Raw genomic sequence first — 16051 nt, 5'->3', positions numbered from 1 at the left:
ATCCAAACTGAATAGGCAGGGAACATAATTCTTTGGGTTAAAAAGAATGAGACAAAGACGAAGCCAAAGGTTTGTACCAATCGTTTTTGGCCCATTAGCATGTCTAATCTGTATGTTTCTCAGTTGATCTATACCTGCAATGCAGGGTTTGCATGTGATAAACAGAGTTGATCTCTTGTTTCCACGTGGCTCTCATTTGATCTATACCGACTATGCAGGGTTTGCATGTGATATTCAGTTGATCTCTGTTTCCATGTGGTTCTCATTTGATTTATACCCACTATACGGAGTTTGCATGTGATATTCAGTTGATCTCTATGTTTGTATGTGGTTCTCATTTGATCTTTAACCGGAATACAGGGTTTGCATGTGTTATTGGGTCGATCTCGGTTTCCATGTGGTACTCATTTGATCATCAGCAGCGTGCTGAGGTGCCACTGTCCTTCTACTGCTGGGTGCACCTGTCTTGGTGTTCCCCTGCTAATGTTGCTCACCACTGTGGCACCTGAGTCCAATAGACCCAGCTGGCCCATGGTAGGGATGGCCCTACTTCTGGACCACTTGCCCAGTAGACTCAAAGCAGCTAGCCCTGTCCTGCTTTCCCTTACATGTACACAAATATATGCATATTTATGTTTATTAAATCTAGGTGGGTAGGGGCCCCAGTGCATTCCTTTGCCCGAGGCCCTGACCCCCACACACACTAACGTACCCAAAGACACATGTTAAAACATCAACATACCAACACACTTTTACTAAAATACCCAGACATACACATGCTAACATACCCAAAGACACATGTTCACGTACTAAAATATCCCTCCCCACACACACACTAACATACATGCACAATTTCACTAACATACTCAGCCACATACCCAAAGATACATGTTCAGATACTAACATACCTAGAAACACACACTAACATACCTAGACACACATGGTAGCGTACCCAAAGACACATGTTCACAGAGTAACATACCCACACACACTAACATACCCAGACAAGGAACCATGTTAACATACTAACACACTCAGACACACATACACACAAAAGCAACTCACTTACTCTGTTATGCCTGTCTTTTCTGCACTACGCCTGCGGGGACACACAATGTGACATTATGTGACCCCACTCAACCCCGCCTCCTCCTGGAAATTAGGGAGATGCCTACTCACAGAGCATGCCACCATCTATCTCTGGGGGATGGGGCAATTGCCCCGTTACCCCCCTTGATCGGCCAGTGGGAGAAAGACGGAAAAGAGTTATAGCAGTATAGGCTGAGAAAAGACTTGTGTCCATCAAGCTCAACCCTTTTCCTATTCCTTGTCAATGGCTGTTGATCCAAAAGTTAAAATGCTCATTCTGCATGGATGATGTAACCTTTCTCTGAGCACATCGTCAGTAAATGCTGTGACGGGACTGACCAGTACCTGGTTTCCTCGGTCCAGGACTCTGTCTCACAACTGAGGCAGAGTTCTTGGACCTGATCGATCATCCTGGCGTCAGCTGATAATCACAGTGATTTCTGACAATCGCAACAAAGTCAATGTTGTGAAACATTGACTTTGTCTCTGTGTCACTCTCTGTACCTTTCATGCTGATCATGAGGTGCAGAGAGTGACAGAAATACAGATAACCTGTATACATTAAAAAAAAAAAGTATTAAAAGAACTCTTCCCATCCCTTCCTGATCACAGTAATAAAGTGTGATCATTTTTCTTTTACACAATTTTTTGCTTTTTAAAATATTTTATTTCCCCTATCTTCTTTTTACCTGCTAGGCTGGGAGAAATATAAAATGTGTATATATATATATATATATATATATATATATATATGTTTTTTTTGTTTTTTTTTTATGTACGTGTACGTTTACCTATAGTGTGTTTCCCATACCTACAGTGTGGAGTAGTTTTGGTGTCCAGACATTGCATTTTAAATACCCTGGGGTGTCTAGTTTTCAAAGATATATGGTTTGATGTGGGTAAATTGAATTGACCAGCTTCAAAGTTATCCCAAAATATGACATGGGTGCACGATGACCAAATGTCAAAATTCCAAGTTGAAAAACTGAAATGCACATATCCCAAATGTGGCCTTTTATCCCTCAAAAAACATGACAAACCTATGCATGGGTTGCATCACTGCTGAACACATATTGGGGTGTTGTTTGGCAGAGACATACCAAGAATGGTAAATTCATACAATGTGTTTGGCAGTGACATATACAAGGGGATATAAATTCATACCTGAAGTACAATGTGTGTGGAAGAAAATTCTACCACAAACTTTGACAAAGGCCGGTGGTAGAATTTGTTTATGGAAAGTGTTAAAATACCACCATTTGAAATACCCTATGGTGTCTAGTTTTGAAAAATATATGGCCTGCTTCAAAGATGTCCCAAATAGGACTTGGGTGCAGGATGACACATGTCAAAATTCCAATTTGAAAGACTGACATAGGAACCTTCAACCGTTGCCGGAAACAACCCAACACATCTATGCATGGGTGGTATCACTGTATGTATATATGGGAAAACAGTGAAACTTTTTTTTTAAATTGTACACATATGGATTATAAGCATTTTTTATTTTATTCTGTACATTTATACAAGTATTTAAGGACAAAGTTGGAAAGTATTCTGCTGGTCATATAATATATATATATATATATATATATATATATATATATATATATATATATATATATATATATATATATATATATATATATATATATATATATATATAGTTTGTAACATACAGTGCACAAATAATCACACTGGGGTCTTAGCTATTCCCTTTTCTTTGTTCATTTAATATGTTACATTCCGCTTCTCGTTTGTAATGAATGTGCCCATCCAATTTTTCTTGCTTTGTGTGCTTTGCCTTCTGATCCTCGTCTTTTACAATCCATATTGGTATTAATGGGTTATGTCATATGCTATACCTTACATTGCATTCACAATATGTATAAATTGTGAATTTTGGCCTAGGTTCAGAAACAGTCAATTAAGAGAATGTTATAATTTTATAAATACATATATGTACGAACACACTTTTTTCTGAACAGCTTGGCAAATTGAATATATCAAAATAAGCTTAATTATATAGTATGTGTATAGCTTATTAAAGTGACCTAAAAAATATAAAGTAAGTTTGAACATGTCATAGGTGGATGCCTCTGTAAAATGTGTGTTTGTGTAATTAAGCGAATTTTGTCGTAACTATTGTATTAATGAGAGGACATCAATTGTATTCCTAGATGGGTACATGATGCTTATGTATATTGTTAGTGGTAAGCCGTTGTGAAAGACAACTCTATTCAGTATTATGCTACATGATGGTTGGTCTCCAATAGTGTAATAAAACTGCTGTGTATCAGTCCAATAAGGCACTAAATAGCTAAGCTATCATAATTTCGGTGCCTTGTTGCCTTCACAGTACCGCACATAATTATAACCTTGTGGTGGTCTCTACATCGGTTCTTGGTCCCTCTTGGCAGAATATTGCAGGGTTAACTATCAGCTATCAGTGTTTTCTAGAATGGCTGTGTGACAGAAGTAGAACTGCTCTGGAGTTTGTATGCTGAAAGCTCTCTGTTTGCGCATTCTTCGCACTGTCTGCTTGATGTTCAGGGAACCCACATCCTCCAATTGGGATAGGCAAATATCCAAAGTGCAGAAGGTACCTATGGGTTAAAAGAGTTTTCAGGAATACTTGTGAATTGTCCCTTTCATCACCCCATCCTATGTTTTATAAATTGTTTTATTCACAGAATTCACTCATGTTCCTTTTCTCTATTATCCTGTCCCGCTGCCCCACTCCCTTTGTCCTAATCTAAAGCTTTTGACCCTCATTAAGTACCTGTTCTTCCAATTCCTGCACTGCAATGCACCACAATGGGTGGTCCCCCTGGTGGACCTTTCCAGCGCATTCCTAGGTCATTCACCAGTCTTTTTTGTTCTTTCTTCACGACATTCCGAAAGTGGATAAGTGCAGAAGCTGAGTTAGGTACCCCAAAATCTGGCCAGCTCAGGAACTGCAAGTGACTAATAATTCTTTTCTCTCTGCTCTAAGACACAGAAAATATAATTGTGGTGAAGTTAAAAAGATCGATAAGAGTGAGAGAGAGAAAAAAACAAAAAAAACAGTCGAGAAGTGCCAGATAAGCCCACAGACCAGCACTGAAAAGTTCATTTTGCATAGAGAGGTGTTCACTAAGCTGGGAATTTGTAGGCGACTAATGTGGCAATCTCCCAGTTTAGTGAATGCACTGTATAATGTTTCTTGTCTATGCTGAATAACAATAAGGTACCTAATACCAGTCTGTTGTCATTATATCGGCATGTTTTTGGGTTCTACACACCTTATTGTTTTGCCTTGAGCAGACAAATTGCATCAGACTCATTACTAGATTAGCATGGTACTTGGTGCTGATTGAAGGCATTCATACCCACCTACACTTATACATAGAATTACATGCTGACATATACTTATGCATGCACATTCATGCTCACATGCCCAACGTGACAAGAAAAGGAAAGAGAACAAAGTGAGGGGTGAAAGAACAAACTAAAGTGAGCCAGAGAGAAAACCAAATGAGAGAGAAAAGAAAAGGAGTGCACATTGGGAGGGACAATAGGAAAAAAGTGTGGTGGTGGTACCTGTCGACTGCTCAACTCCAGGATACACTTTCTATAGTGTTGATGGTTCTCTGTGGCCTTGTTGCTAACCATGACAATTCCATATGTTGCAACAGATCCAGGGGGCAAAGGCCAGTATTGACCACATTTTCTATGACCACCCTCTTCAACCCTGTAAAAGTCAAGGGGACAGATGGATAACTGCAGAGGAAGGGAAAACAAGAAATATGGAGGAATTGAAAATACTAAAGCAACAGTGTGTTATAGGAAGATGTTTAAATAAAAGTGAAGAAAAAAAAAGAACCAACACTTATATTGAACGCACACTAGCAGTCAACAGTTACTGACCTTGTTGTCATGACGATCACCAGTACATTTTGCTCCCAGACCATCTGCCAGAAATCTGGGAATGTGTTTTCCATAGGTCCTAGCAATTGTATAGACAGGCACATATACATAAAAGGTACTCTATCACGCTTAAAGTTAGAGAAATATCTAGATAGATAGTCTGCCCCACATGCATGCATATTGCTAAATGCATGAAGTCATACCTTGTGTCCCAATGTACATATTCTTTTGTAGATATCCATCCATGAAACTGGCATTTATATAATCAGAGCGCTGTGAAAACAAAACACAGATGTCTTTCATACCCAAAGAGTTTCCAGGAGACTTGAACAGTTCAGCTACCTGATATCACTATGTATATTGAAACCAACCCATGGGTTTGAAGGAGAGTCTGGCATATCAATTACCATATATCAGCATTTATCATGATAGGTCAACCTCAGTGGATTTCTCCCACAAGAAAGGATGTGTAGGTCCTGCATCATGCACAGTAATTTGGGGAGATTAAATGATATATTACACAGGGTCTTCTCAGTGCTTCTTGCAAGAGATGTTCACTGGTAAATGGAACTATCACGATAAATGGAAATACCAGAGTTTTGATACGTTCCACTATTCTACAAATTTCTGAGTTAGTGAATACACATGATAGTGGTTTAATTACTAAAATGTGAGTTATTGGGGAGTTCGTGTGAGATAAAACATTTCTTATAACAGCACTAACTATGGATTATGAAGGGTCAACCTTATAAATAAGTCTGTGCAGAACATACCTTAGACAAGTAATCAACAATTTCTCTCAAATACACATTTACTTTTCAATACCCCCACCTTTATTCTAGAACATATAGTTAGCTTTCATTGTATTGCTCACTAGAAAATGGATATATATCTTGTTTTACCTCATGCCAGTTTACACGTTTCAGTTTGACACGAGTTTGGTCCAAGCATGGAACATCACCATAGCGATTCCTATGACGATTAAGAGCAGCCCTAGGATGCACACGAATGGTTAGTTAAAGAGTTAAAGAATTACTCAAAGACCGTCAAAGGTTTACACGTCTTATCTGTACTGGCACTCTAGCACCAAACGTTATCAAGCATCATCTGCATTTCCTTGCCGTCTCAGCACATTCACAAATAGTCCTCTAATTCCAAACACTCACAATGAAATAGTAAATGTTCCCTCAGGCTGTTCTTTCCTCAGCTCCTCATACTCTTCATAAATCCCACATCTTCCCACAGAGTTTATGCGATCTTTCAACTGAGTCAAGGTCATTGCTCCAGGGCTTGGTCGGTGCACGCTGCCTCCTGTCCTTTCCCCCAGAACCATCACCAATTCATCTAGAGGGTCTGGTCTGCCAGCACGTGCTGGGAGAAGGAGGCAGTTCCACGTGCCAGGGTCCCAAGGAAGAAGGCCTCCAAGAGATTCAGGGAGACACTGTGGAGGTAAGTGCTGGAGAAGTTCACTCACATTGACCATGTACACCTGCAGAAAAGAAAATAAATAGTGATGTGCCATGTCATTCATACAGATGGATCTCTCATACACACACAGTAAGTATTTATACCCATATATTTAGAACACTATTTCAAACCACACAATAACATAATTAAACAGAAGCTTAATTATAAGATGTTACCCTAATTCATTTAAATGTAACTCACGTCCACAGTCAATATTTCCCACCTACACTCATAAAATGTTTTATAAAGATCAGATTATACTCATGGTAAGTGAAAACATACAAGTAGTTATTCTGACTTGAGTCCAGTAAATTAAATCAAAACAATCTAATGATTACTAAATCTTGCATCCTTCGAGAAGGTGAGAGGTAGCTCTATGCATCTGACACAAAAGCCAGCAGGATGCATACGGTCAATGTGAAATCAGGAAAACGTGTCAATATTAGAGAAAGCACATCATGGTGAATCACTGCCGCATTTGATTGTAATATATCTGTATGAGAGGCACAATGTGAGATAGACGTGTATTCTATAGAAAGAAATAGCTTCACTCTTAAGGGATTGTTTAATGTCCCCAACACGCCTACTATAGAAGAATGCATTTTAAAGTATTCTGTGAGTACTTTAATAAGCACCCTCCCCCAAAAAAAGACCCGAAAGTCATTCTGCATACATTTCTTTCTCCATGATCCGAAATTTCTTGCCACTAATTTGCAGTCAATCAATGACCAGAAAGTACTTCCAATTAAAACAATAGGAGTATGTTTCTGTCACTAATTGACAGCTTAAACAGTCAATTAGCGGCAGGAAAAAGCTCCCTTTGAGATCAACGGGCGTCCTTAACACATGCACACGGGGGTCTAAACAGATATTTGCATGAAGCATTCACCAGCGCAGGTATATCTGACTAGTGGCGAGTTTATTAAAGTACATATAATGGCTAGAGTGTCCTTTAAAAGGTATATGCCTATGATACAGCGCTATTTGCAATAGGGAGAGAGAAGATAAAAGGGACAATCATGGCCAAGGTTTTTGATGGGCCAACACCTTTAAAACTAGTCTGTCGGTTTTTTGCCTGCAGTTTGTGACACTTATTGTTTGATTTGTTGATTATTGATTTGTTTTAATCAGATAGTTTAGCCTAGGTTTACAGGAGGAGCGCAGTGTGTGCAATATCTGTATTTGTGAGTATTTTATGGGAGATATATGTGACCCTCTAAGGTCAACAAGGCCATTTCTAATTAGTTTGCCAGAATGGACTCCTGAACACAGGGGTATTATATTAATCATACGCGTGTAAGCAGTGGTTAAACGAATAACACAATACATTCTTTACACAGTAGCACATGTACTATAGTTTTCAGGTGTTATCTCACTCTTTCTCTCAGCTTCTCCTTTAGTAACAGGCTGATGATAGAATAAGGGACTCGGAACCAAACTGGTGGTGACACAATAAGAACTTTCTTCAGACGAGCAGGGAAGGCACCCTAGAACAAGAGCAGATGTACACACGCAGTCAACCAGCAGAACATTAGTTGGATAATCTGTGTGGCATTTGGAAGCATGGTAAACTCACTTACTCTCAGTAGGCTCAGAATTTTCTTGCTTAGATCCAGCTCAAAATTGCTGTACTGACTGCCACCCATGTCATAGATAAATACCAGGCCATTTCTCTGTGTGTCGGGGCTGCAAGCAAAGCGCAAGTCATTATCCACAAGAGCCACAAGCCTTTTTTACACATGTATTGTGAGTGCATAACACAAATGAAATTTTCTGTTATTGACCAGCTGCTGGTGGACAATATCTATCATACTCGGCTAAATGTAAAAGTAAAGATTCAATTGCTGTCTACGCCATTTATGCAAGCTACACTTAACCCATTATCATAGATGGTCATCAAGGCATCTATACATGGCTCCCTTACACCGGTGTTTGTGAGAAAAGTATCTAGTGGCTAATGTGACATCTCTTAAAGAAAGAAATGGGGCATGAGACTTAGGGGACGGCCAGGAAAAGGGACACTAATTTTAAGATTCTGGCTCACAGAAAACTGTGACCTGCAAGATAAATAATGTGCAGGCCTGCTAAGCTCATGCTATTTTGCTTAACCCAGCACACCAACCTCACAGACAAGAGCAACAATCATATAGACAAAAAGTGAATCCAGCCCCAAGCGAAAATATATTGGGAACATCTGAGTGATTGGGATGGCTGTTCTGAGGATGAAATTCGACAATATTAGGTGTTCAGTGGGACAGTGCTTTCCTAGGTTCCCAATGAAAGATTGAGGCTGCTTGTGTTAGCACCCTAGGGCTTCTATTGCACAATATGATAGACAAGTTCTCATGGGTTGCAACAGCATGTTCAGATGATCTATTTAAAAGCTAGGTACCACCATTTGAAATTACCTCTCTGCAGTTAATGTATTTTGCTACTTTTCTGCTGCCTAAGCTTGCTAACCTCCTGTGTACTACTGCCAAGTAACCATCCTCTTTGTGTACTTTTATGTTTCCTATCTCCGGTTAAATGTTATGGGTTTATCATTCTGCAGGATGTCTGACCTTAAGCCTGTTTATCTGCATACTTTTGCTAATATGCCCAAAAAAGCATCAGTCAAGATGAAGTATCTAGCTTGTTTTGTTTGCAATAAGACTGTGTGATCTTCAAAAGCAGGACGGTTCCTCTTGTTCTCCAGCCAAGAGACATGCTGACCAGAGCTGTGATCTTGTATACTGGATTTTGTATACAGAGCACCAGGCTGCCTTCAATTGTCTGTGGCAAGAGATTTTCAGGCCCTTCAAATTTTGGAATACAAGCTCTTCAAGATGAATCACCTTTTACCTTAGATTAGGAGATATTTCCCCAGAAAGTTCTACTTAGATGAAAAAGACACAGTTGCCTGAGACAGCTAAGACCAATTGTGCACCTGTCTCTAAAATCAATGCTGATGTCTTTTCTCCAGACCAGCAAACTGTTAAAGATTTGATATTTGATTAGCAGCACCTGTCTACCTCGCATCTTTATTCCTTTGGAAGCAGTAAGGGTGTACTATTTTTCACAGATGGCTTCTCCATTATGGCTTTATTTTTGTTGAATAAATAATGACACGGTGTAATATGTCATGTGCTGCTATGGAACAGATGATTGTTATTATGTTCCTTTATTTTTTCCCAAACATTTAACTATAGTCTAAGTCCATGCATTTTAGTCTGTTTTAAGGAAATTAGTGTATTATCTCACCTCTCCACAGCACGGTCCAAGAGATAGAAGAGAGCTTGAAGAACAGTGTGCTGCACCTCTCTGCTATTCTTGTGCGCAGGGTGATGTAGTTTGGCAGAGAAAATGGCTATAGAAGCTCCAGTTGGAGCCCTCACACTCTGAAGAGAGAACAATGGAGAGCCAGAAGTGATAGTCCATTAAGATCTTCTTGAAAACAACACTCACTATAAATACTGCCATACAAATTATGGATGACAGTTTGCCTTTTCCTATAAGTTATAAATAATAAAATTACATTTTTTTTGTGTGGTTTTGCTTATTAGTTGCTATGACAACCACATTTACATCAAGATGGGCAATATCCTACTCCATTTCAAACATTTGCAAAGATGTAAATATTTGAGGAACATTTATTGTAAGTGTGTGAAGAACGTTTACTTGTTTTCAAGACATATTCATTGACATTTGAAAGAAAAGAGAAAAAGATGAAAATTGAAAACCAAGTAATTTCTAAACCTATTTATAAAACAAAACGCACTGCAACTTACACGCACGGTATACTAACATTTGTATTTTTGTAAAGGTCTGTGATATAATTTTAAACAACGTAAGTTATAAGCTCCTGGAAAAGTGGAACACCAGGGTAAGAAACATTGTCTTAAGGAGGGACACCTTTTATTCAAGGAGTGTGTGGTGGAAGTGGCAGAAGTTATTACAAGGGCACTTAAAAATGCTTGGGATATTGTTAGTGCAATTGAAGATAAGACAAAATGACCAAATAATGTTTGAGATCTTCCACAAGCAGAAAAAAGTAAGGGCAAAACATTATTACCAACTTCCATCAAAGCCTACGATTTCTTGGGAGGTATGTCAATCTCAGGCTCTATTAACTGCAGGATTCTCGATCTCTTACCAGCACAGTAAACTTGCCACTCAGCAGCTCAGACAACAGAGGCTCTTGCAGAGGGTTCAGCCGCACAATTCCCTCTCTCTGCCGTGTCTCCTATTAACAAGGATATGAATAGAGATGGTATGAACAAAAATATAAAAACATAAAAGGACAGATAAGAGGCATTTGCATAAAAGTAACTCTGATGCAAAGCTTATTTACTGATGTATTTATGTTGGCCTGACGCAGGGCAGTACCCCCAATACGTACCTCCGTGGCTGTTGTCTACTGATGTCACATCCCTGCACTGTGCTGTGCTCAAAAGTACGCGTGTCACCAGGTACTGTAAAGCACACGCTGCCATAGTACAAATGGGCTGGATACAGCACTATCGCTTGTAATCGGCCCACTGAGCAGTGGCACCATGGAAAACCTGATTGCTATCTGTGGCAGATGGGCTGGCCTTATCACCATGGCAACCAATGGAGTGGTCCAATCAGCAGGAATATTCCATTTGTTACTATGACGACAAAACTTTCCCTCAAAATGACTTTTGTACATAACCACTTGTATTATGGAAGCATTGATTATATAGATGATGCAGTTGGGTATATACAGAGTATATTGTATACCGTATATTTGTATTCTACATACAGAGACGTTTGCAAAGCTATAAGTAATACATTATTATTTGTGTGTATTTTAGGAAAAAAAGAAGATTGCACAGGTGTCAAGTGAGTCAAATATCTGTATGACAGTCACTCACCCTGTAAGAATGGAAGAGCTCAATCGCCCGCACTACATCAAACTTTCGAGCCATCAGGAATTTAACAGCAATATCCCAGGAGAGAGGGGACACCGAGTGACAGGATGTCCAGGAATTCATTTCTTGCAGGAACCGTTGAGTGGCCTGTGAAAAAGGAGAGGGATGGGTGTGGAGCGACACGTGAGTTTCACTTACTTATAGCTATATAGAAAGCACTTTTATAGCAACTGAATGCTCCAATCAACAGGAACATGGCCCTTGTTGCTATGATTAAAAGACTAGTTTTCAAACAGTGAAACAGAAATCCAGCCCACTAGTTTTGTTTTTACACAAACAGAGCAGCAAAGAAATGTTACACATCAGCTTGGATGCACAGCATATTAAAAAGAAAATGTTAAGGTGGTTTTCTGAATCTTAAAGGGACACTTCAGCCATCATAGGCACTTTAATGCACCGCATGGCAGGGCCGTAGGAAGGGTGAGGCGTGAGAGGCACTCGCCTCGGGCGCAGCTACGAGGGGGGTGCATAGCCACCCCATCAGCAGATACAGCCTGCAGGACTGGTTAGGGAGATCACAATCTCCCTCTAACCAGCCCAACATTAGGAAGCACGAGGTCTGTCACTTCAGTCCTCGGTTTCTGTGCTCCATAATCACTATTCACCGGCAAACGACGCTGAGCCCCGGGATATGACATCATCCACTCACTCTGCATCAACAGCCAGCACATATCGATAAGGGAGCACAGAAACCGAGGTCTGAAGTGACGGACCTCACGCTCCCAAAATTGAATGGAAGGTGGTGGAGAAAGATGAGAAAGGTAAGAGATGGGGAGAAGGGGTGTAAGGGCAGTGTACGTGTGTGTGATTATATATATATATATATATATATATATATTTATATTTGTTTGTAAGCTCGTGTGTGTGTGTGGGCAGGTGTATGTATGTGTATGTGTATGGGGAGTGTAAATATTTTTATGGGCAGGTGTGTGTAAGAGCAGTGTAGGTATTTGTGTGTTTGTAAGCTGTGTGTATGGACATTGTATGTGTATATGTGTTTTATGGGCTGGTGTGTATAAAGGCAGAGTATGTGGACAGGCGTGTATAAAGGCAGTGTGTATGGGCAGGTGTGTGTAAAGGCAGTGTGTATGGGCAGTGGTGTGTAAAGGCAGTGTATGTGTATATGTGTGTGTAAGGGCAGTGTATATGTATATGTGTGCTTATGGGCAGGTGTGTGTAATATAAAATAGCCACTATAAAAATAGCTGGGGGCACAATTTTCTATTCTTGCCTCGGGCGCAAAAGGAGCTAGCTACGGCACGGCTCCATGGTCCTTTTAAGTTTTCTTCATATGCATTTGCCCCTTTCCTCTCTCCCCAAATAAAAGCCATGCAAGAGATGTGTTAGCCCTGTCTTGATGACTGTTCAGACCCCAGTGTACATGTGTGGAAAGTGCTTCCATTGATTTCAATGTTTTCTTTTACTCCAAGTTCTACTGTTATGATCTCTTCTAATTCAGCACAGACAAGTTTGCAAAACATCTGCCTCTTTAGCGTGCTTCTAATGCTACATTAGAACAGTTAGGTTTCGATAATAAATCTTTTGGCTCCCCCTTAATTGTGTTAGTGCTGGTGATCACATACTGTCTGAAACAATGCTGCCAATCTGCCTAATATTCTTCAAAGAAACATCTGAAGCCCTCCTCAGCGATCTTTGGGTCAGGAATACAATATGATGCTGCAATGGGACACAAGAAGATAGTTGGGGAAGAGAAAGTGCGAAATGTACTGAGATGTGAAGTGACAGTAGTGAAAGGCTAAAGAAAGGAAAGATGTGGAACCGATAATGGGGTGACAGATGAGATGTTAGATCAGTAAAAAGACAGAGGCAGATAGAATATAAAGGGCAATAAAGCAAAAGAAAGACAGAGATGTTGAAATTCATATCAAAACATACCACCTCACCAGATAAGTTATGCATTAAGAACTGGCAAGGTGACACTTTTTATATTACTAACTCACCTGGCAATGTCCTGCATATTGTATAGCTAATGCTGTGAGCTAAATGTGTCCACTCACAGGGAATAAACACATGAAAACTAGAGGGATTTATGGGAGAAGGTAGGAAGATGGTAGTATGGTGAAAGAGAAGAGAAAAAGAGCAGTGGGAAAAGAAAGCAGATTGATATGAAAGCTAAGGGGGCAGGAGAGCAAGAAAAGGAAGACAGAAGGACAGTGAAGAAGAAAAAGGCAGGGAGGAATGGAAAAATGGGAGGGAAAAGAAATAGCGATAAAAGAATGTCTATTTACATACGCTGCAAAGAAAAATATTTTGCTGATTGAGATATATATATATATATATATATACACGCATATACACACATACATGTGTGTTTGTAGATATGACACAACACATGCACAACAGATCTGCATACTGCGCAGAATGCACAGATGTCTTGTTACTATTAACACATATGTAATAGGTTTTCTTACAATTGAACCAGTGACATAGTGTACATTAATATGTACACATTTGTAGTTAGATTTCTGATCATTGAGTACACATATGCACATTTTTACAAGCTGCATTACCTGTTCCTCCTCCTGTGTGAGCACCTCTGCCATGCTTGCTTTCTCGGTGCCAGGTCTCTACTCCAGGCCGGGGATCCTTCACGGCCTATAATTTGACTGGTGTGTCTACTAGATGTAAGCTCTAGTCCAAAAAGCAGAGTCAGGAGTAAAGAAATATGGAGAATGCGGACTGCAAAGAATAAAAGGCTGGAGGATAAGAGATTTAATATTAACGAGGACGTTTTAGAGATTAGAGATCGGGTGGAGGAGAAGGAAGCAGTCATAAAAACAGTAAGTAAAAGCCACAGACACCCTCTAGTGGCATCCATTAATCCTACAAGACAGTGATGATCATTTAAAAGGAAGTTATACACAAAACAAAACATTAGTGAAACATTGTCATATACACAAAACAGATGGTATCATGCATTTAGCAGAAATAGTGATATCATTTGGTTATATGGTAACGTAACATACTATGCATTGTGTAATATACTGTTAATCACATAAGTGGGAATCACTTAATATGAGTTTGTATTTTCCGCATTGCATGAACACACCCACATTATATATATATATATACACAAACACCATCAGCCATACCATTATGACCACCTGCCTAAAATGGTGTAGGCCCCCCTTTTGCTGCCAAAACAGCCCTGACCCGTCGAGGCCTGGACTTCACTAGACCTCTGAAGGTGTGCTGTGGTATCTGGCATCAAGACGTTAGCAGCAGATCCTTTAAGTCCTGTAAAATGCAAGGTGGGGCCTCTATGGATTGGATTTGTTTGTCCAGCGCATCCCACAGATGCTCGATTGGATTGAGATCTGGGGAATTTGGAGGGCAAGTCAACACCTTGAACTCATTGTGTTCCTCAAACCATTCTTGAACCATTTTTAGTTTGTGGCAGGGTGCATTATCTTGCTGAAAGAGGCCAATGCCATCAGGGAATACCGTGTTCATGAAAGGGTGTACATGGTCTGCAACAATGCTTAGGTAGGTGTTATGTGTCAAAGTAACATCCACATGCATTGCTGAACCCAAGGTTTGCCAGCAGAACAAAAGCATCACACTGCGTCTGCTGGTTTACCTTCTTCCTATAGTGCGTTCTGGTGCCATGTGTTCTCCAGGTAAGCGATGCACACACACCCCACCATCCACATGATCTAAGTTCATGAAACTAGGCCACCTTCTTCCATTGCTCGGTAGTCCAGTTCTTATGCTCACGTACCTATTGTAGGCGCTTTCGGCAGTGGACAGGGGTCAGCATGGGCACCCTGACTGGTATGCACATATGCAACAATCTGCAATGCACTGTGTTTTCTGACACCTTTCTATCAGAACCAGGATTAATTTTTTCATTAATTTGAATTACAGTAGTTTGTTTGTTGGATTTGACCAGCCTTCACTCTCCATGTACATCAATGACCCTGTCTCTGGTTCACACATTTTCTTTCCTTAGACCACTTTTACTGACCAGTGCAGACCTGGAACACCACGAAAGAGCTGCAGTTTTAGAGAAGCCATCACAATTTGGCCCTTCCCATTTTTCCCACACATCAACTTCGAGGACGAAATGTTCACTTGCTGCCTAATATATATCCCACCCACTGACAGGTGTCATGATAACAAGATTATCAGTGTTATTCTCTTCACCTGTCAGTGATCATAATGTTATGGCTGATTGGTGTGTTATCAATCATTGTTGATTAAAACAAATTTAAAAAACAAACAACTGTTTTTCCCTCTGATACATGCTATTTTTTTAACATGTTTTGATGAGATACTTTGCAGATAATCTGTTTAATCATTAAAACAATGTTTTATGACGTAAAGTGGCTTTGTTTTTTTTTTTGGCCGCATAAGGTCATCTTACATTCAGGCCTGGTGTACAAAATCTGCGCCAAAAAAAAAATAAAATAGACACTGCAAAAAAATAATGCAGCGCATTTCAAACCAAAAACCTTACAAACCTTAAAAAAATATGTTTTCATTTTTAAACAGAAGTCACCCAAACATTTTGGGTCATGAAAGCAGTGGCCTCTTAATCCCTACTGGCTGTACTGTGGAATAGAGGACTGCACTGGGAGGCGGGTCCCGCGCCAAAAAACATGCGGGTGCGGGCGGTCAGGCACTGTACCTGC

General features: G+C 39.9%; 1 protein-coding gene across 1 annotated transcript; it reads right to left on the bottom strand.

Moving 5' to 3' along the window:
* Positions 1-2806: 2806 nt before the first annotated feature.
* On the bottom strand, positions 2807-14202 carry PTPN9 (protein tyrosine phosphatase non-receptor type 9). The gene is made up of 13 exons (XM_053464724.1): positions 13928-14202; positions 11340-11483; positions 10598-10687; positions 9706-9842; positions 8046-8151; positions 7842-7952; positions 6165-6487; positions 5901-5991; positions 5202-5271; positions 4999-5077; positions 4672-4822; positions 3872-4079; positions 2807-3695 (listed from the first exon to the last, which is right to left on the bottom strand). The coding sequence occupies exons 1-13, from the start codon at positions 13958-13960 to the stop codon at positions 3529-3531; spliced, it is 1710 nt and encodes a 569-aa protein (XP_053320699.1). The 5' UTR covers positions 13961-14202; the 3' UTR covers positions 2807-3528.
* Between the last annotated feature and the right edge of the window lie 1849 nt (positions 14203-16051).

Source organism: Spea bombifrons, chromosome 4 (assembly GCF_027358695.1).
Source record: "Spea bombifrons isolate aSpeBom1 chromosome 4, aSpeBom1.2.pri, whole genome shotgun sequence".
Taxonomy (NCBI): Eukaryota; Metazoa; Chordata; class Amphibia; order Anura; family Pelobatidae; genus Spea; species Spea bombifrons.
Note: the sequence above shows the minus strand (reverse complement) of the source record. Positions and strands in the feature narration are given on the sequence as shown.

Bases quoted from the DNA above. Each gene is read 5' to 3' on its own strand.
- PTPN9 (XM_053464724.1), bottom strand. From the start codon at position 13,960: ATGGCAGAGGTGCTCACACAGGAGGAGGAACAG. The intron at 11,484-13,927 runs GTAATGCAGCTT...CCTTTTTCACAG, and splicing joins TCACACAGGAGGAGGAACAG to GCCACTCAACGGTTCCTGCA. The intron at 9,843-10,597 runs GTAAGAGATCGA...TTCTCTCTTCAG, and splicing joins GTGGCAAGTTTACTGTGCTG to AGTGTGAGGGCTCCAACTGG.